At 35.0% G+C, this 22,288-nt stretch overlaps 2 protein-coding genes across 2 annotated transcripts; one reads left to right on the forward strand and one right to left on the reverse strand.

Annotated features, from left to right (window-relative positions):
- The first annotated feature begins 6,765 nt into the window (after positions 1-6,765).
- LOC125055455 (aldehyde dehydrogenase X, mitochondrial-like) lies at positions 6,766-11,047 on the forward strand. The gene is made up of 11 exons (XM_047657920.1): positions 6,766-6,896; positions 7,737-7,841; positions 7,975-8,242; positions 8,321-8,437; positions 8,559-8,746; positions 8,912-9,014; positions 9,125-9,306; positions 9,537-9,701; positions 9,989-10,146; positions 10,361-10,435; positions 10,852-11,047. The coding sequence occupies exons 1-11, from the start codon at positions 6,867-6,869 to the stop codon at positions 10,919-10,921; spliced, it is 1,461 nt and encodes a 486-aa protein (XP_047513876.1). The 5' UTR covers positions 6,766-6,866; the 3' UTR covers positions 10,922-11,047.
- Positions 11,048-20,442: 9,395 nt separating this feature from the next.
- On the reverse strand, positions 20,443-21,961 carry LOC125055421. The gene has a single exon (XM_047657881.1). The coding sequence runs from the start codon at positions 21,682-21,684 to the stop codon at positions 20,650-20,652; it is 1,035 nt and encodes a 344-aa protein (XP_047513837.1). The 5' UTR covers positions 21,685-21,961; the 3' UTR covers positions 20,443-20,649.
- Positions 21,962-22,288: the final 327 nt, after the last annotated feature.

Genomic DNA, 22,288 nt, shown 5'->3' on the forward strand with positions numbered 1-22,288 from the left:
GAAGCCTTCAACGAATATCGAACAGCGAGCACTGGACATATTGGACGCGCCGATAGGTCTGTTGAAAAGCAACTACGCCCAAGAAGCACCAGCCGACTACACATCTAACGAAAAATGGTACCTGCCTAACTTCCCAGTGGTTCACCCTCTGAATGAGAAGCTAGGAATTGTCGTTGCGGCCAAAAACAATGGAGTCAGCCTCAAAGACGTTATGCTGTCCGGCCCGGACTTACTGCAGTCAATATTTGGAGTGTTACTGCGATTCCGTCAAGGTCCCGTATCAATAGCGGCCGATACAAAACAAATGTTTCTGCAGGGGAAAATATGTGAAGAAGATAGAAATAGTCTCAGATACCTTTGGCGAAAAGACAAGGAAGCGCTAGTGAAGGATTACAGAATGTTATCACTGGTTTTTGAAGCTGCGTCGTCGCCTTGCACTGCGATTTATATAAAAATTAAGAACACAAAGACCTACTTACATAAATATGAAGAAGCGGCGCAAGCAATAGAGCGGAAGCACTATATGCATGATCATTTGCATAGCTTCCACAGACATAGCGACGATTACCAACGAGTTATACAGCAAGTCGACTTGATCCATAAGAAGGCACACTTCGAGTTACGAGGATGGGCGTCGAACAAAATAGAGATCGTTGAAGACGACACCGAAGCGCGGAAGAGCTACCTAGAACAAATCGATAGAAAACAAGACATCCAGCTGCCGCGATGTATGACAACATTCTGCACTGAGGGGGAGCTGCATACTTTCACTGACGCGAAGGAGACGTCGTATGCAGCCGAAGTATATATCTCTATGCCAATGCTTGAACTGCAGGCAGCCTTGTTGGAAGCAGAACACATAGTCAATTCTAGACTAATAACGAACCTAGCTTATAATTTGGAAGAGGAGGCGCTAACCAGTAACCTTACCCCTAATCACTTTCTCATTGGGCGATCCAGTGGAGCTGCACGCGTTGGGCATTTTCCTGATGCAAAGCTGGTGGGCAGAGAAGATTGGAAGACCGTTCAACGACTCTCTGATCACTTTTGGAGGAGATGGCTACGGGAGTACTTGCCCACGCTACTGCCCAGGAAAACGACAGGACGACGGGAAGGCGAGCAGCTGCAGCCAGGCGATGTGGTTCTTATCGTAGATCGCACGCTACCACGATGCACTTGGCCGAGGGGAATCATCGAAACCACGTACCCCGGGCCCGACGGAAGAACCAGGATCGTGGACGTCGCAACGAAAGGTGGAGTGTTACGAAGACCATCGTCTAGGATCGTCATCTTGGTGCCTGCGAAGTCGCCGTGCAGGAATGACGGTGCTACGCACGAGGGGGAGAATGTTGGCGACTCATAAATATAAATATAATATAAATAGTAATATAAGTATGAGCTATAAGTAAAATAAGAATATTGTTGATAGCTCATAAGTAGAAATTAAGTATAAATAAGTTAGATAAAAATATGTAAATAATTTAAGGGAAAAATACAGTAAAATAAATTAATAAAATGCTTCGCCGAATAAAAGGGTCGCGTAGCTCTCGTCGCGGTATACGCGCGCAGATTTCTGTAAGCGCAGCTCTCGTCGCGGTATACTGTTTGAGTACTTAAGCTCGGCGAGATTTACGCAAAATCCTCTTTTTCCTCCGCAACGAACTGGGACCCAAGAATAATCGGCGAAGCAAGAAACAAGAACAAGGCGCAGTTTCATTTCAAGACAACATCCTACAATTACGCACTAGCAGGGGTGCGTGGGTTGAGGCGGTGCCAGCGATACGTCGAACCGTCTTGACAAAACGTACGTAGTCAAACCCCACCGGTATTCAAAGCCGCGCCGAGGTTACTTTGGTTACTGCACGGGTGTTCTCAAACGAACATCTAAACGTCTAATCCCGTGCAGGCCCGAGTCTCTGAGGCGACGTCGGGATTGGCTACAACAGTAGTACGTACGAAGTCAAACCCCACCGGTATTCAAAGCCGCGCCGAGGTTACTTTGGTTACTGCACGGGTGTTCTCAAACGAACATCTAAACGTCTAATCCCGTGCAGGCCCGAGTCTCTGAGGCGACGTCGGGATTGGCTAGAACAGTAGTACGTACGAAGTCAAACCCCACCGGTATTCAAAGCCTCACCGAGGTACTTTGGTTACTGCACGGGTGTTCTCAAACGAACATCTAAACGTATAATCCTGTGCAGGCCTGAGTCTCTGAGGTGTCGTGGGGGTTGGCATCAACAAATACTGTTTTGCTTGGTCAGTATTACATGGAATTTGATTGTGGTTCTATCCACACAATGTATTGCTCATAGTAGGCACAATAGCTTTAACACAAGTCATGCTCGCTTTATATATGTACTTTGTAAATATAATCGTAATCAATTATTTGGGTTATACAGTTGTTTTTGATAATTATAATCAATTGCGTAATGTAATATTCATGATTTATCTTCACAATAATTCAGATTCAAGACCACACAGTGGAGTATTTTAAAGACCTAATCTAAAGGATAATTTCAGCTTATGATATGATAAATACCTACATAATAATATGTATAAAATAGCAAGACATTTAATATTCAAATTTAAATTGTATGAACTAATTTTTAACTAATAGTAATATAAAGAAAGTCTAAAAATGTGAGAATACTTGCTCAAATACATAAAACTCCAGTAGTAAATTTTATCAAAAGTCATCGTTAGAGTTGATATCTGCGTCGCTTTATATACAAAATAACAAGTCAGATTTGTATGGATATAATCAACTAAATCGTGAAGTACTGGTTAAAAATAAATGAAATAGTAATAATTCTCACCAGCAATAACCCGGTTGTCACCGATAAAGCTGCACCAGCGAATAAACAATAGGCGTAAACGAACGTTTAGAGCTTGTCTTCCTCCACCAGGTTATGAGGCCCATCGGAATTGTTATTTGGGACCATATTGCACCACTAACTTACTTTAAAAAACATAAGAAATTTTTAATGTAAAAAAAGGGTGCATACTTCTTTGGTATAATTAAAAATAGTTTTTGATTGCATGCAAATAATTAATTACAATTAAATAATCAAAGATTGGAAAAGGAGTCATTATAGTCAATAAAGCTCAGTTTACATTTGAAAATATTTATTATTATTTTCTAATATTAATTAATATTGATTTAAATATTCAATTTAAATCACTTCTGATTATAATTCAGACGCACATATAAAATTCGCACTTACATAATGAAAACAAAATAAAAACACGTGATTTAAATGTAGAAATTAAAAGCTTGTGGATAAATATTATAAATATAAATACACAGTGAACAGAGGCGGTGTGCGTGCCAACATGCGCCACTAACTTCATACTGATAATTTTGTGTAACGGTGGGCGCGCATCGTCAAAATTTCACTCTCATCAATTTTTCATAACGCGCCTAAAGAAGTATAACATCAAAAGCCAAGTAATTAAAAACAAAGTTCGAATTATATTAACTAAACTATTATATAATATAATAAGCTGACTTACCACGCTTCATTTTCATTTCGAGGGTGAGGGAGTTAGGGTAGTGTTTTTAACGTTTTTGTATAGACTCCAACTTCCAGTAAAGGAAAAGAAAACGTGTGTGTACTCACGTACACACGTTAGAAGCTATACTTCTTTGGCGTAACAAGATAAAAATCTGTTCAAAAATTTTATCAATAATTTTATTTATTTTATTTTTTAAAATGTAATGTTAATGTTTCAGGGTAAACATCACGTACTATTGAATTTAGACAGTTGCTCGAAAATACGAGTGTTCTTGTATAGAAATACTAGTAGACTTGGCCAAGCGTTGCTGTGGCTAAGATTTTTGTTATATTACATAGTAGTAAACTATTCAAGAGAAACAGCAGGAGAACACCAATCCACCATGTTTTTTGTAACCACAACCATGCCATTAAATTGTAGCTTATGTGAAACGGTTGTATTTATTTTGATAAGGATCAATACCTAGGTACGAATAAAGAGCCTTTTCCTGAAAAATTGTGATACATCATTTTGTTCTATCGTTAATAGTTTTCGCAGCGCACGCGATTGAAGAAAGTTTTTTGTTTATTTTTTTACACCTTGGGTTAGGTAATTCAAGTTTTATTAAGAATCCCTATTTTTTTTGAAAATGAAACATATATAGCCTATGTCACTCGGGAATAGTGTAGCTTGCCAACGGTGAAAGAATTTTTGAAATCGGTCCAGTAGTTTCGGAGCCTATTCATTTCAAACAAACAAAAATCAAATCTTTCCTCTTTATAATATTAGTATAGATATAGATGACGCTTGAATCAGTGTTTTATAATGATGACTTATTTGTCCTATAAAATTGTAGAAGTGGAACTACTTCCGAAGACGAAAACTAATTTGGCAAAAAAGTCAATTCGAATTCTAGGTCGTTTATTTAATATCACATTCTATTTCTCTTTCTAATGCTGTAAAAGAGATTGCTAAATTATATCTTTAAATAAAATATACACAATATTAATCTTTAAAACTTTATTTAATTATACTTTTAAATGAATAGTTGTACTTAGATTTCAATAAATTATTTATTAATGTCCCTACAACCTTTTAGATCTGGGCCTCAGATTTGTGTATCTGTTTTATTTTTCTTAGTTTATTAATAATTTTAATGTATGATGCAAATAATTTACAAATTATATGCTTCATTTAGTTAGCAACTGTTTTAAGAAATCATAGCAAATATGGTACTATGTTAATTACATTTTATAGAAACGTTAACTCATAAACGAATCTAAATAAGGCAGTCTATTATAACTACACTTAAATCTAGAAAACGTATACAAATTTTATATAAATTTTCATGGTTGTTATAGCTCATTTATTTTAGCTGTACCCATAAATTAAAGAACTCTTAAAATATATAAAATTATTTGTCAATACCAATATAAAAGAGCAGTTTTGGCCTAGTGGCTTCAGCGTGCGACTCTCATACCTGAGGTCGTAGGTTCGATCCCCGGCTGTGCACCAATGGACTTTCTTTCTATGTGCGCATTTAACATTTGCTCGAACGGTGAAGGAAAACATCGTGGGGAAACCGTCATGTCTTAAACCCAAAAAGTCGACGGCGTGTGTCAGGCACTGGAGGCTGATCACCTCGTTGCCTAATAGATTGATCATGAAACAGATTCAGAAATTCGAGGCCAAGACATAAAAAGAGGTTGTAGCGGCACTGATTTATTTTATTTTTTGTTTATGAATCCTTAAATGAAGTGAATGGATATGAAAGGGCAAACGTCAAGTTTAAAATACTGTCGCTCCCGAGATGGACCTCCTAGTATCACGTCTCTGAGAAAATAAATTGCAACTCAGAAGTCAATTACATTTACAAATAAAGAAAAGTAAAAATAATAGTAATAATCTATATATATAAAAATACAACCCGTTTTCCGTTGTCACGACATAACATGAAAACGGCTTGACCGATTTGTCTGATTTTTTTTTTATAATATACCTTGAAATACGAGGATGGTTCTTACGGAGAAAAAATAAAAAAAATTGATCGAAACATTCTAAAAACAACACTTTTCTATATTCCCATACAAAATATTCGTAATAATGCTTAAAAGTCAATTTGAACTTTAAAACCACAGCATAAAGTTCAAGTGTTAGTGGAGGAGTTCCGGGAAGGTAAATTTTTATTTTTTGACATAATGTATTTGTTGTCTTATCAACTTTATTTTTTTTATCTTAGCTAGACCGGTGTCCCGAATAGCAGAATAAGTATTTAAAAAAAATAAAGAATCGACTGTTAGGCGGTACGATGTTCGCCAGGCCAGCTAGTTAAGAATAAATATTGTAGAAATAATTTTGTTGTTAAATTTTTAAAACACGTTGAAATCATTTCATGAAAAGATATATAAAGGGAATAAAGAAAAAGATTTAAGGTTTAAGCCAAACAATTACAACCTAAGGCTAAATTGTACTAAAAACTTTATTGTAATAATTAATAGATATACATAGTAGTATATAACTGATTATCATTTAAACCTAAAGTTTTAATTGAGTTGATGAGTTTTTAAAACAATGTTGATTTTGCTGAATAATGATTAAAATGAGAATATTACCTAAAGTGATAATGACAGACCACTTGAAAAAATAAAACTGGATTTTATTATAAATTTAATGTGGCCAGCTTGATATATAAACTGACTGAATATATATACTCCTTCTATATATAACTCCTGGGTTTAATAAACTAATAATTTTAAATATCAATAGTTACTGCATAATTTACCAAAATTGAGCTGCATTAGTTATATCTGAGAATTTCTAATATTAGGAAGTATTTGTTTAAGACAGGAAATGACATTCTAACGATACCCTTTTTGAATCACCGTTGCATTGTTATCTTATGAAAAATCTATAACCAGTTTACTAAGTATGACACTGTTAATATACAGTGATATTATTTGAAATAAATATATTAAAAGCTTTGAAACCAATTTGGTTAAATAATTTAATCAATAATGTATACCTTACTAAATACGTAGTTAACTAAGCTTCTATAAGGTAAACTTATGTATGATGAATTTATTTTATTAAACAACAGACACATAACACTAGCAATCAATTCATTTTACAATTAATTTTTAATTTGAATAAAATGATCTTCATTGGTTCTATGAGCTTTACGACTTTTTTAACCAAAGAAGGAAAATAAACTGAATTATGAAATTAACAAAACCCGTAGTATGGATATAGTATATCATATCTGCCATTATCAGTTGTAAATTGAGTGTATTTATAATCTCCGACTGTAATGAGATGTCACATTTTGGGTGGCTGCCGTACTTGTCGCACGTGTCGTTTCTGTAAAATTCGCAATGGCTAAAGTGGAAATTAAATACACCAAGGTAAGATTTATTAATTTTAGAATACTAAATTTCATTATTTATAAATTTATTCGTTAGTTTCTAAACTTGTTTAAAAAAGCTTGCAGACTTACTTCATTTCGATTAGGTGAGAAAATGCAGACATTATTTTGTTACTAATATAATAAATGATAGTGTATGGTATCAAATCGGCCAAATTACTGGTTTATCTGGAAGAATCCTTTAAGGACCACATAGGTATGTTGGTATGGGTATATATGGGTTTTGTTGGTTCTAAGTATTGAAATTATATATAAAGTAATTTAGTTTTGCGGATTTTTAAGCGAAGAAAAAGACACGACTAGCGGGATAACGCAATTACAAATTAATTTAATTATATTACTTAACAGTATTTATTCATGCGTGAAATTATGTATAAACAATACATTTACACCATGATACAAATATGTAAAAAGACAATGAAAAAAGACAGTGAAAAGTGGTAAAGCCATGTTATACACTCCATTAATTTGTGTGTTTTGTTTAATAACGCGAGATTTACAAATATTCTGTTTTTTAATAATATCCAGATTTACTGCTGGTATACCAAGGTAGGATGTTCTTCAAGTAAAGACTAGGCTTTCGCAAGTGCCTCTCAACTCTGACACTTGTGCGTTCACTTCACGGCTGTGCACCCATGGATTTTTCTATCTATATATGAGAATATCACTGCCTTCTACGGTCAAGAAAAACTACACATTATATAAAAAAAAACTATTAAAAATAACATGCATTTGGAAGATTTAGCTGTAACCCGATGCGGGATATTCAAAAGATTTTAGTACTAAGTTCTTTTTTAACTATTTATGAACTTATTTCCAGTTGTTCATCAACAACCAATTTGTGGATGCTGTTAGCAAAAAGACTTTCCCCACCATCAACCCCCAAGATGAATCTGTCATCGTACGAGTCGCTGAAGGAGACAAGGTATTTACATAATTTTTAATCTCACATAGATCGTGAAGAGTTGAACTATGAAGTATACTAAGGAAACGTTAGCTATTTTAAACAATTGTTTTTGTTTGCATATATATAAATTCAAGTTATAAATGTTCTCTAGGCTGACGTAGACCTTGCAGTAGACGCAGCCGTCAAAGCCTTCCACCGCTACTCGGAATGGCGCACCATGGATGCCTCTCAGAGGGGAAGACTCCTCTACAAGTTGGCTGACCTTATGGAGAGAGACGCTAAATACTTGTCAGAACTTGAAACTTTAGATAATGGAAAACCCGTCGCTCAATCTCACGCTGAAGTTTTCTGGGCATCTTCTGTGGTCAGATACTACGCTGGTAAAGCCGACAAGATTTTAGGAAACACCATTCCAGCAGGTGTTTATTTTTATAATTTCTATTCTACTAACTATTATAAATAGGGAGAAATATTATAACTTAAATATTTTTAACCAGATGGAGAAGTCATCTCCATGACCCTGAAGGAACCAGTTGGTGTTTGTGGACAAGTTCTTCCCTGGAACTACCCCATTCCTATGTTCGTATGGAAAATCGCTCCTGCTTTAGCTGCAGGTGAGTTCATTTCTATTTCAGATATCATATTATAATAGTTGATTTTACCTAATACAATGATTTTGTAGATTATTTAATATAAAGTTGAATTTTCAAAGTAGGCATAATTGAATTCTTTTAGGGTGCACCGTGATCATAAAGGCAGCTGAACAAACACCTCTTACGGCACTTGCGATGGCTGCGCTCGTAAAGGAGGCTGGTATTCCTGCTGGAGTTGTAAATGTCATCACCGGTTATGGCCCGACCGCTGGAGCTGCCCTCACCAACCACCCGCGTGTTGACAAGATGGCTTTTACTGGGTCGACGGAGGTAAGGCTTTATAAGTATGAATTTCATTTAATGACAACCACTTATGAAGTCAGTAAGCAAGTAATACACACATCACATAATGCATACTTAAATTTTTAACTTAGGACAAATACTTTTGTCCAATCTATCCAGACTTTCTGATTAATAATTTTATAACGCTTATAGGTCGGTCGGATCATCATGAAAGGTGCCGCTGCTGTCAACCTTAAGAGAGTCACTCTTGAGCTTGGTGGAAAGAGTCCTCTTGTTATTTTCAACGACGCTGACGGTGGGTATTATAGTATTAAATGTTATTTTTGTTTTCGGTAAATTCACACACGAAACAATTAATTATAACGGCCTTGTCAGTTGTAGTGAATGTGTAGTATTTTGATACAGTGGAAAAAGCTGCAGAGATTGCCCACCGCGCTGCATTCACCAACGGAGGTCAATGCTGCGTAGCTGGAACAAGGACCTTTGTTCAATCTGGAATCTACGACAAATTCGTTGCTAAATCGGCTGAATTCGCTAAGAAGAGGACTGTAGGGAATCCTTTCGGAAATGTTCAACAGGGAGCTCTGGTACTTAACTATTTATTCTTTTCATCACGTAATAGTTCTACGCTACCTTCGGGCTTGCCAGTCACTTTGGTTCAAAGGAAGAGTAGCACCTTTCTTCCTCCATACTTCTTTACTTGGGTCCGTTTATAGGCATTACCATTTCCTTAACTTCTATTATATCTGACTTTCAATTCTTTATGATGTTTCTATGCTCATAGCACTTACTATTATCTGTTTTTTTCTCGTCACAGATCGATACAGACATTTTCACCAAAGTTCTAGGTTACATAGAGGCTGGTAAAAAGGAAGGTGCTCGTTGTGTGGCTGGAGGCGGACGCCACGGTAACGTCGGTTTCTTCGTTCAACCCACTGTCTTTGCTGACGTCACTGACAACATGAAGATAGCCAGGGAAGAGGTAAATATGATGTAGAAGACTAATGAAGGGGACGAAATTGTTAAGGGCCTATTAAAATCATTACAAAGCAGAAAAGTAATTTTGTAAGATTTGCATGCTATCCAAATATTCAAATAAAACGGACCAACAGCAGCGTCAAAATCTTTAATATCTAGCGTAAAATAGCTTTCCCCTTATTGCACTTATAATTTAATTGATAAATTTAATACAAACAATGTGACATAACTCTGGTGGAGATTACAAATGAATTGATTAATCGCAAAACGTAAATTAAATCTTTATCTCAGATCTTCGGGCCAGTCCAGAGTATTCTGAAATTCGAGACCTTTGAAGAAGTGGTAGATCGTGCTAATGATTCCAACTATGGCTTGGGCGCTGGTGTCATCACCAACGACATCACTACCGCTCTAGCTTTCGCCAAACATGTACGTGCCGGAAGTGTTTGGTAAGTTGTTGAAGTTTTTGACTTAATTTCGTTCTTGTAAAATTCTTTATCAACTTAAGACTTGTTGCCACTTTTGACCAATACATTATTCCTAGGTAGAAGCGCGGCAACCAAAATTAAAGTAGCCATGATGATCTTCAATCTTTGAAATGGAATGACACTGTGTGAAGAAGATTCCTTTAATGTTATATAAATTAAATAAATAATATTACAGGGTAAACACGTACGAGCATATCGTTGCCCAGGCTCCGTTCGGTGGTTTCAGGGAGTCCGGTATAGGACGGGAATTGTAAGTTAAAAATGATTATACTATAAATACTCTCGTTTACCAAACATACACTGCAAAGTGGTAAATAATATTATAGGTGCCAAAAAGTTTGCAAGTAGAAACATCAATCTCTACATTACTATATAGAATCTTCACAATCACATACCAAAGTTAGTTCACATAAAGCAATTATTTTAACTATTTAGAAAGACAAAATCCTATTTATTTTAAAAGTCTTCTCTCTCTTAAAATATACATTGAACAGTCCACGTACAGTCGCGTATTAGTATTTTAATTCGGTATTATGAAAATAAAATAATAAATAATAATTCTTATTAGTACAATGTTATAATTAATTTATTTAAATCATGTAGCAGTCACTTTAATAGGAGACATAAGAAGTGGTTTGTTTATTAAGTTTTATTTTGTTTTTTCAGGGGTGAAGACGGTATCCTGCAGTACTTGGAGAATAAGACAGTTACAATCAGTCTTCCAAATAAAATCTAATTTAATTATCTCAAATTTTTATACAATATTCTTGCATTTTTGTTATGTTTTTAATAATTGATGTTAAATAAAAACTATTTTGTTCTCTATATTTTTAGTAATCAAAACTGTTAAATGATTTCATTATTTGTCGTTGTTTATAACAATCCATATGCAAACAAATACCCTTTGAAGTCATATTTCAAGCTTGAAAGGCCTGTATTCACTTTGATTAGTGATTAGTGCAAGTGATTAGTGCAGGTGATTAGTGATTAGGAGAAATAAAGTGTGGACAGCGAGTGATTAGTGCGAATTTTAAAAAATTAGTTAAATAAAACAAATTTTCTTTAGTGCCAGTACTTTTGCGCCACCAAGTACCTATATAAAATTCTCGCATCAAAAATGGAACAAAATATTGACGGAATGGTATCCTAGAGACGGAAAACGAAGAGGCCGACTCAAACAAACAGTAGGCTTCAACTGGAGAGGAGTCGCAAAGGATAGAGAACAGTGGTGAGCACCAGAATGGACGGTCTCTATTCGTGTAAAACGTTAATAACATATTAAGTAGTAATTTTTTACTTAAGACATTTGCTACCTTAGACCATAACAATTTTAGTGACCGTCTTCATGGCTGGTTAACTAGTTGCAGTTTACCCACTATAATTAATTATCGATTATTTATTTACTATAGTTCATGTTTTAATTAAGATACCCAACAATGTTATTACAATTCCCTCAGTGCCTGGTAAAAATATACAGGCAAGACAGATTTTGTTAAAAATAAGTTTATTTATATAAATAAAGATGTAGGTAGTAACAGAACGCCTAACTATATGTACTTTAACGGTAAAAACTTTCACAACGTAAAGGGTTAACATATTTTTTATATTGAATACAAGAGAAAATAAAGTTATTTTATATTTAAAATTATTTACCACTATTTTCACGTACATGAATTGGACTAAGAAAAATTTTAAAACAAAAATGAACACAATTTTTTTATGAACGCCATTTCACGCTTGAACCTTTTGGTTGCGGCGTTTTAAAGTCTCCTACAACCTACGGGCCCGTTTTATACAGAAGGAATGTCCCGTATTCAACACTTTCAGGTGCCTATTGTGTATGCCGAGTATTATAGCAAAGATGCGAACTGATGTGTTTGATTGAGTGTCATCATAGCTACTGATGTTTAATTAATATGTAGTAACAAAGCACCTCAGACTGATTATTACTGAATAAAAATATGAATCAATGATTGGAAAATAAATACCTTTTATACTATAAATCTTTATGAATAAGCTACTAAAATGACTTGACGGCTCTATATTTATATCGAACTAGCTGGCCTGGCGAACATCGTACCGCCTAACAGTCGATTCTTTATTTTTTTAAATACTTATTCTGCTATTCGGGACACCGGTCTAGCTAGTAAGAAGAAAAAAGAAAGTTGATAATACAACAAATACATTATGTCAAAAAATAAAAATTTACCTTCCGGTAACCCCTCCAATAACACTTGAACTTTATGATATGGTATTAAAGTTCAAATTGCCTTTAAATATTATTACGAATATTTTGTATGGGAATGTAGAAGTGTTGTTTTTAGACTTTTTCACTCAATTTTTTTAATTTTTCTCTCCGTAAGAACCATCCTCGTACTTCAAGGAATATTATAAAAAAATAATCAGACAAATCGGTCAAGCCGTTTTCATGTGATGTCGTGACAACGGAAAACGGGTTTCATTTTTATATATATAGATTAGTACCTGTTCACGCCATCCAGTTTCCTTTAGTCCTCTCTGATCACATTCTCTATCCTTACCGCACCCATTCCCTAAACACCACTCTTTCTCTTTTGCGGTATTAAAGTGTAGAAGGAGGGGACCGCATTCTACATGCTCCCGCGCCGCAGAGAAGATTCACCCGCCGCCGCGAGCTCACGCGTGTGCTTTCGCTTGCGCTTACGCTTCTTCCGCTTATAGTGCATATAGATTTATTTGTGGTCTTCTCTCACGAAGACAGGTGAAGAGACTGTGGACTTTAGGTGAGTGGTGTTTCCATTATTTTTACGCCGCATTCCACTTGCCCCTCGGCCTACTTCTCATTGTCTTCGCCGCTACATTATTTTGGTCCTTTCGAGCCGCGATATATTATTTTAGTTTATTTCAATTCGCGATATATATATATATCTTAGTTAATATGGAGACTCGTAAAGCAACATTAGAGAAACAAGGTGCTAACAGTTCTCTTGAAATTGAACGAGCCGTGTTAATAGCAAAACGCGACAATCTATTTTCACGATTACAAGATTTATATGATAGGTCTAAGAAGACATCGGATGAAAGAGACCTAAATTATTTTTTATCGGGAATGATTTCGATTGACAACATTCGGGATAAATTTTCAGAAACTGTAAATAAAATAAATATAATCGAATTAACAATTAATCCCCTATACACTGTTAATTTTGAATGCATGAATGCATTTGAAGATATGTACTGTCATTCTAAGTACATATTTGAAAAATTCAACAAGTCAGTGGCAGGTAGCAATGGTTTGTCAGACTCAAATACCCAACGTAGATCGTTTCGTTTACCGAAGTTAGACTTGATGATGTTTAATGGTGATGTCATTAAGTGGCCAATATTTCACGAATCTTTTAAACGTACGATACACGAAAACCCTGACCTTACAGATCATGAACGCATTCAATACTTAATCAGTAAATTGTCTGATTCGGCCCTTTCAGTTTGCGCAGGTATCATTCCAAATGCCGAAAATTATGCTTTAATTTGGCAAACGCTTATAGACAAATACCATGACAAACGAAGTTTAGGTTCAGCCTATATGCAAAAGATTCTAGACTTCAAACCGCTTACCACCGCTTCACATAAAAATTTACAATTGTTTCTTGACAATTACTGCACCGCAATATCAAGTTTAGAATCATTGCAATTAGAAAATTTAGCTGATTTTATTTTACTATATTTATCATGTAAGAAATTAGATTCTAGTACGATTCGTTCCTTTGAATTGCATAATATGAATAACCCAACAATACCTAGTTATAAAGATTTAATTGCATTCGTACGCGAACATAATAGGATAGCTCAACATCTGGATCCTACTCGCACATTTGATAACAAACCGGTTTCGTCGCGTGCGTTCGTTTCGCTTACAGAGAAGCAGTCTTCTTGTTCATTTTGTAAACGCATCGATCATTTTAATTTATATAAATGTAATTCATTTAAAGAATTGTCTATCGAGGATAAATATACTTTTATCAAAAACAATAAAGGATGTTTTAACTGTTTAAGTTTATCGCATATGTTAAATAAATGTAAGTCTGCATGGAATTGTCGTCATTGCCGCATGAGACATCATTCAACGCTGTGTCGTAATGCGACGGTTTCTCAAGAAAACATTCACCCTAATAACTTGAATCGCATGAGCAATGCAACTGCACAGGTTGCTGTGCCTCCCGCTAATAAAACACCTTATTTACCTGCACGCAGCGACAATCAGCCGATTAATAACTCAAATATTTTGCTTTGTAATATTCGGCCCGCTATTTCCGAAAGTAATAATACATGTTTATTAGGTACGGCACAAGTATTAATATATGGTTTAAATGGTAAACCACACAGTGTGCGTGTTTTAATTGATTGTGCATCTCAAAGCACTTTTATAACAATGAAATGCTGCAAAAGATTAAATTTAAAGGTTAATAAATTTTCTAATAAATTTGTAAAGGGTATTGGTTCCGCGTCAAATCCGATAATAGGAGAAGTGTCTATTGTTCTGTCTTCTCGGATTAACAATGATTCTTTATCTTTGAATGCCTTTGCGATAGACAAAATTACAGACTCTTTACCGGTGTCACAAATTAATATGTCATCGCTTAAGCATTTGAACAATATTACCTTAGCGGATGAAAATTATTTTTATCCTTCAGAGGTTGATATACTTATTGGTGCACCGCAATACGCCGAAATAATGTTGTCAGGCCGTGTTACTGGCGCACCTGGCACTCCTACCGCTTTCGAAACAATATTCGGGTACATTATCATCGGAAACGTTCCCTTATTAAGTTCTGATTGCACCAATAACTATAACAGTTGTACCGCTATTTCGTTATGTTCTTTAGTTGAACAGCCGCAGTTAGAAAGTTTAATTCAAAAGTTTTGGCATTTAGAAGAGGTGCAATGTTCTGTCCCTTTGAGTCCAGACGCTATTAAGAATGAACGCATATTTACAAATACTGTTTCTCGCGATTCCACTGGTCGCTATACAGTGATGTTACCTTTTTCAGAGAATCCAGCCGTTTTAGGAGACTCATATGATATGGCTAAACAACGATTTTATTTTCTTGAGCGTAAAATGTCAGCATCAAAGGAACTTCGTTTGGAATATGATGCAATTATTAAAGAATACATCAATAAGGGTTACATTTCATTAGTGGAAAATGATAATAAAAATCAAGGTTATTATATTCCACATCATGCAGTTGCGAGGTTGGATAAGACCTCCACGAGATGGCGCATGGTGATGGACGCTAGTGCAAAAACATCTTCTGGTTTATCTTTGAATGATATATTGTATACTGGAGATAGTCTGCAAAGTGATCTATTTAATATTATGTTAGACTTTCGCTTGTATAAATTTGCCTTTATTGCGGACATAAAACAAATGTACTTACAAGTGTGCGTTTCGGAAAATGACCGTAAATATTTAAAAATTTTGTTTCGCTTTAATTCAACTTCACCGCTTCATGTTTACCAGTTCAATCGTGTTTGTTTCGGTTTACGCTGTAGTCCTTACCTTGCAATGAGGGTATTACGCCAGCTGTGCTATGATGAAAAAGTACGTTTTCCGAACGCTATTCCTATAATTGAAAATAACACGTACGTTGATGATGTTTGTTACTCTGTGCCATCCTTGCCTTTTGGGTTAAAACTTTGCGAAGAACTTCGGGAGCTTGTTAGACTTGGGGGTTTCGAACTTGTTAAATGGGCCAGCAATACATCGGAGCTTATTGAAAATTTATCATCTTCTGATAATCAATTAGGAAAAATAGATTTTGATGGTTCAGAAAATAATTTAAAAGTTCTTGGTTTACAATGGTCTCCAACCACTGATGAGTTTACGTACGCAGTTTCAATTAACCATAATAACCATGTGACTAAACGTAATATTTTGTCACTTATAGCACGACAATTTGACGTCCTAGGACTAATAGCTCCAGTCATACTTTACGCTAAACTAATTATACAACAATTACACCTTCTTAAAATAGGCTGGGATGAACCACTTCCTTCAGCTATAGTTGATGTTTGGCAAGTTTATATTCGGGAACTTCCATGTTTACGACAGCTACGTGTTCAACGACATTTAGGGGTTGAAGAAAAATCTACAATTTCTATAATTGCCTTTGCGGATGCCAGTGAAAAAGCCTATGGCACTACTGTTTATTTAAAGACAAATAAACCTTTAAACTCTCCGCCTATAATTCGCTTAGTATGTGCTAAGTCGAAAGTTGCTCCGCTTAAAACCATTTCCGTTGCAAGACTAGAACTTTGCGCATGTTTACTCATGGCTAAGCTAGCTCAGCGGGTAATAGATACTTACAAGAAACGTCACGTCATTAATGAAATTTTTTGTTTCACTGATTCAATGGTTGCACTACATTGGATTTCCGCATCCCCGCACCGCTTTAAGACCTTTGTTGCTACTCGCATTACAAAAATAGTTTCTCATATTCGACCTGAAAAATTTCATCATGTTGCGGGTGATCAAAATCCTAGTGATTGTCTATCTCGCGGTATGTCACCCACTGCATTTGTGAATAATTCTATTTGGTTCACTGGCCCAAAATGGTTAGAATTGGAATCATCTGAGTGGCCAATCACTTCTGTTAACTCTGAAACAGCTGTTGATGTAGAAGAAGAAAGAAAAATAGTTTCTATTCCCGCTACTGTGTGGAGTGATCCAAACCCAATTTTAGAACTGTCTCATCGAGTTTCTTCATGGTTATTGTTTCTCCGTACAGTGGTATGGATATACCGTTTTCTGAAAAGACTTCCTAGATCTACTAGTGTCTCTGCTGATGATATTAATTTTGCTGAAATACAGATTTTTAAGGTTTTACAAAAAGTATACTTCTCTGATGTTATCCATAACATTAAAACTAGTGGTCGCTGCTCACGTTCTATTCAAAGATTATGTCCTTTTCTAGATTCTGATGGGTTGATAAGGGTTGGTGGTAGACTAAAAAATGCCAATCTTCAGTATGATCACCAGCATCCTATTTTGTTACCGCAAAAGGATAGGATAATTGAGTTAATTATTTCCTATTATCATAATCATAACTGTCACGTTGGTCCAGTTACTTTAATGGCGATACTCCGACAACGTTTTTGGATACTATCTTGCCGCAGCATAGTGCGATCAATTATACATAAATGTAACTTTTGTTTCAAAGCAAATCCTCAACCTACGATACCGCTCATGGGTGACTTACCCGACTATCGTGTAAACGAATCTAATGCTTTCGTTCATACAGCTGTAGACTATGCTGGTCCTATTTCAATTATTCCTTATCGAAAACGTGGAGTCCGCTCTATGAAAGCTTATCTTTGTATTTTTGTTTGTATGGTGGTTCGAGCCGTGCATGTTGAGCTTACAACAGACCTTAGTACTAGTTCATTTCTTTCTGCATTCAAACGATTTATTGCGCGTCGTGGTTCGGTTTCTGTTCTTTATTCAGATAACGCAAAGAATTTTGTTGGAGCTAAAAATGCATTATCAGATATATTTACACTTACAAATTCGAATGAATTTCGTGAAACATTTGCAACTGAGCTTTCAAATAATCGTATTCAGTGGAAATTCAATCCTCCTCGAAGTCCTCATTTTGGTGGCTGCTTCGAAATTTTTGTTAAAGCTTTTAAGAACCATTTGCGTCGTGTAGTGGGGGAGCAGTTACTCACGTACGAAGAAATGTTAACTGTTCTTACCCAAATTGAATCTGTAATCAATTCTCGACCACTTACACTTTTAAGTGAAGATCCTTCTGAGCTCACAGCACTGACTCCGGCTCACTTCTTGATGTCATCACCATTAAAGTTTCTACCCGCAAAGATAAAAATAAATGATGAACCACTTTCACTTTTAAAACGATTTGCGTTGCTGGATGGTATGGTACAATCATTTAGTAACCGATGGAAGGTAGAATATCTTCATTTGCTACAATCCAGGACAAAATGGAATACACAGGCCAATCCTGTTACAATAGGTACAATCGTAGTAATTGTAACAGATAATGTTTCTCCACTTTCTTGGCCTTTAGGAAAGGTGATGGAAATCTATCCAGGAAAGGATGGAGTTTGTAGAGTAGTTTTAGTAAAAACCGCAACAGGAGTTTATAAAAGGCCTGTTGTGCGTTTATGCCCATTACCAAATCAGTAAATCTGCTTTACAAAACCGCTTTAGAAACCGCTTTACAAACCGTTTTACAGTCCGCTTAACAAACCACTTTAGAAATCGTTTACAAAACCGCTTTACAAACCGCTTTATAAAACCGCTTTAGAAACCGCTTAACAAACCGCTTTAGAAACCGCTTTACAAAACCGTTTACAAACCGCTTTAAAAAAAAAAAAAAAACCGCTTTATTTATTATAATTTCTTTTCTTTAATATTACAAATTATCTCTTTATAAAAAACCTAAAGGTTTTTTAGGCCGGGGGCAATGTTCACGCCATCCAGTTTCCTTTAGTCCTCTCTGATCACATTCTCTATCCTTACCGCACCCATTCCCTAAACACCACTCTTTCTCTTTTGCGGTATTAAAGTGTAGAAGGAGGGGACCGCATTCTACATGCTCCCGCGCCGCAGAGAAGATTCACCCGCCGCCGCGAGCTCACGCGTGTGCTTTCGCTTGCGCTTACGCTTCTTCCGCTTATAGTGCATATAGATTTATTTGTGGTCTTCTCTCACGAAGACAGGTGAAGAGACTGTGGACTTTAGGTGAGTGGTGTTTCCATTATTTTTACGCCGCATTCCACTTGCCCCTCGGCCTACTTCTCATTGTCTTCGCCGCTACAGTACCTATTAACTGTTAAGATATAACATTTGCTGCTTCCGCAAATTTCGTTTCCCCTTGATGTGATTTTTTTTATTAAGGCAACCTTTAGTAGCTATAGACCAAAATAATATGAAACATTTTGCAATGCTACCACATAGAAACAGATAGTTTTTTCGAAATAAAACAAAATTTTTCAACGTTTTATTTTTCTCTTTCAAACCCTTTCTTCTGAGATATGGTGTTAAGATCTTTGAACTAGAGTTCATCTTAACGTATATAAATTACGCGTCACGTTTGTCCGCTATGGACTCCTACACTACTGAACCGATTTCAATCCAATTTGCACACCGTGTGCAGTTTGATCTAACTTAAAAGATAGAATAGTTTACATCTCAATTTAAAAAATACTAGATAATATGAGATAAACACTTATCAATGCTTTCTTTAAAATTGATCAGCCCACTACCGAATATATCCAGCTCCGAATAAGTACTGTTTAATCTGTTATTATCGTAAATGAGAGGTACCTACCTGTACTCCTGGACCTTGCGAATGAATAAAGGACGACAATGTTAATGTCACGTAGTCCAAGAAGTAACTGTTCTATTTGACCATTTAGCAATTTGCATATGAACGTAACATCGGCAAAAAAATTTAAAGAAACGTTTAATATTTTCACTTTAACGAGAGTTATGTAATCCAACATTTGTTAAGTTACATATAAATATTTTAGTTCTCGTTTTCGATAATTTCCAATAATATAAAAGTGTCATTTAGATTTATGAACCCTTAGATAAGCCAAGTTTGTTTTTGTTAGCGTCGCAACCCGTAATTTTGTTTATTTTATTTATTTATTAGTTAATTTGCTTAACAGTTATTTGTGTTAGTTATAAGCTCATATTTGGAACCATTTCAGTCAATTATTACCCAGCTTCAAACAAAGTTTTATTTAAAAACATCTCCATACAAAAACGGCCACCGAACTTAATTCGTGTGAAAAAAAAAATAACTTCGCTTTAGAAGGGATAAAATACTATTCATATTACAAACTCATGATAGTATCATAAACGTAAATAAATATAATATATGTATACAGTTGTTGTCTATGTATTGGCCATGTCGTGTCGTGTAGGAATACTGTATCTCCAAGCACTTTATTGGTTATGGTTGAGATGTGAATTGCAGCCTGTTTTGGAGTCTTTAGAGGTATTTAATTGTTGAACATATTTATTAATACTTTTATATACTATTCCTGTGCACATATAACTATCAGTATGACACTCGTTTGAGTATTCCACGAGTGATTTCTATTTTAAGTGATATTTGCTAAGTTTTTGTATTTCTTTGGCTCGTATATTATAGTCTGATGGAACTGAAAATATCTATTCAATATAACCAACCGTATATTAGTATATAGTAACGTATTAATCTTCCGATTTAAAATTATAAAAAAATAGGTCATTCACAATATTTATTTCATAATATCAACATACAAAATCTTATAAATAATATCGTTAATACTAGTATAAAAGTTCTTTAACGTTTAGTTATCAAAAGTTCAACTTTAAATATATTTTATTGTTTTGAAAAAAGAGATTGAATCCTTATTTATCCTCCTCCACTTATTTATAAATATCAAAATAGATCCTTTATCTGATAAAAATCATTCACCATCTAAATCATTTTTATTCATTTCTAATTCTTTCTTATCTTCACACATGACATCCCAATATGACGGTGGCGCATCCTCACCAGAGATCTCAACAACATTATCTGATTTCAACATTATTTCTACTGGTATTGTAAGCTCAAAGTTCATATGTGGCATCGGTAGTCCTACTGTTATGAGAACGGCATAACTCCTCTCTGCTAAGTTACAAGCACTAATCGTTAAAGCATCCTCTGGTACTCTAATATCGGTAATCATTTGCTGAGATTTTCCATTTTCGATACTTCCAGATTTTGAATCTGTACCATCAATACTTTTCGTAAATGTTATATGACTTCTACGCTTTTTTGACTTGATCAATTCAATTAATTTTGTTTCGACTGAATTCACTGTCACGTGGCTATTGTTAGCTATTTCATATTCGAATTGAATAGTGTCCCCTGCTCGGACGACTGAAGACAAAATTGTCGACTTCAAATTGACTATAGAATCTGTACTAGAGAATGGTTGAAATAGGGTTTTTCTCTCCCCGAAAATCATTGCATCCCGGGGCAACGTCGGTATAATATCAGATAATACTTTTATATCTTTTCTGAACCGTTTCGTAAAGGAGAAAAATGCTGTTTTCTCGAATTTCATTGAAATAAAATATTCAACTTTGTATCTTAATGTGTGATTGCCCTGTTTCCGAAATATGTCGGCAGATGGTGGTATACGTTCAGGTATTTCAAATTTAAATGGCGTTGTATACGATCCAATCTCTAAATTACCATCGCCATTATCTTTATTTAAAAGAACCTGCTTTATGTTTACATACTCCTCCGTGCGATATATTACTTTGGACTTCTCGTGGCGTGATGCCGATCTCTTTTTCATACGTAATGTACCAATGCCTTTGAGAGACAATGTAATTTGTTTTAGCGAAGTTACCTCATCTACGGCGTATTTTATTTCTCCTGTGATCACACTGCCAGATAAAAACACACCATTTGGCGGTGGCTTAAGGTTTATTTTACAATGTATTCCCATTATTCACTACGTAATCACAATGAAAGAAACGAAAGTATTTTTTTTTTAATATTCACTTGCACCGTCTGTTCACGGTCAACTTACTTTCTGCTTTATATAAATGGTATATTTTATCAACAAAGATAAGTATTTAATGTAACGAGATTGCAGTGATGACTAAGCGCCCGACCGACAGATACTGAAGTCAAAAAATATTGCTCAATATATTAATAAGCTTGCACGATTAATTTAATTACTTATAGGGTAAATTTAAATAAAAATAATATATAACACATAATATAATAGTATTTTCCTTTCTTCCAAAAACTTCCGTATGTAAGTGTAACACAAAAAGGAATCGAAATCAGAGTAACAATATAGTGTCGCAAATTATGAATAAGTTTCAAGAATACAAATTAACTTAACTACGTGATTAGGCCATTATTAATTTACAATATAACTATCTTAAACGAAAGTCGAACAATGCAAACCTTCCTTCCAACTCATTATCAGGCTTCTGTTAATATTAACCGTTAATTAGTTATAATTTATAAAGCGGTTTTTGGGTCAGCAGTTAGAATATTAATTATAACTTTCAGATTAATTTTAATACGTAAATTGTTTT

Source organism: Pieris napi, chromosome 13 (assembly GCF_905475465.1).
Source record: "Pieris napi chromosome 13, ilPieNapi1.2, whole genome shotgun sequence".
Taxonomy (NCBI): Eukaryota; Metazoa; Arthropoda; class Insecta; order Lepidoptera; family Pieridae; genus Pieris; species Pieris napi.

What these genes read in the sequence shown, in the direction of transcription:
- LOC125055455 (XM_047657920.1), top strand. Translation starts at nt 6,867, where the DNA reads ATGGCTAAAGTGGAAATTAAATACACCAAG. An exon ending in AGGAAACACCATTCCAGCAG is followed by an intron (nt 8,243 to 8,320) that starts GTGTTTATTTTT and finishes ATTTTTAACCAG; the next exon opens with ATGGAGAAGTCATCTCCATG. An exon ending in GTACGTGCCGGAAGTGTTTG is followed by an intron (nt 10,147 to 10,360) that starts GTAAGTTGTTGA and finishes ATAATATTACAG; the next exon opens with GGTAAACACGTACGAGCATA.
- LOC125055421 (XM_047657881.1), bottom strand. Translation starts at nt 21,684, where the DNA reads ATGGGAATACATTGTAAAATAAACCTTAAGCCACCGCCAAATGGTGTG.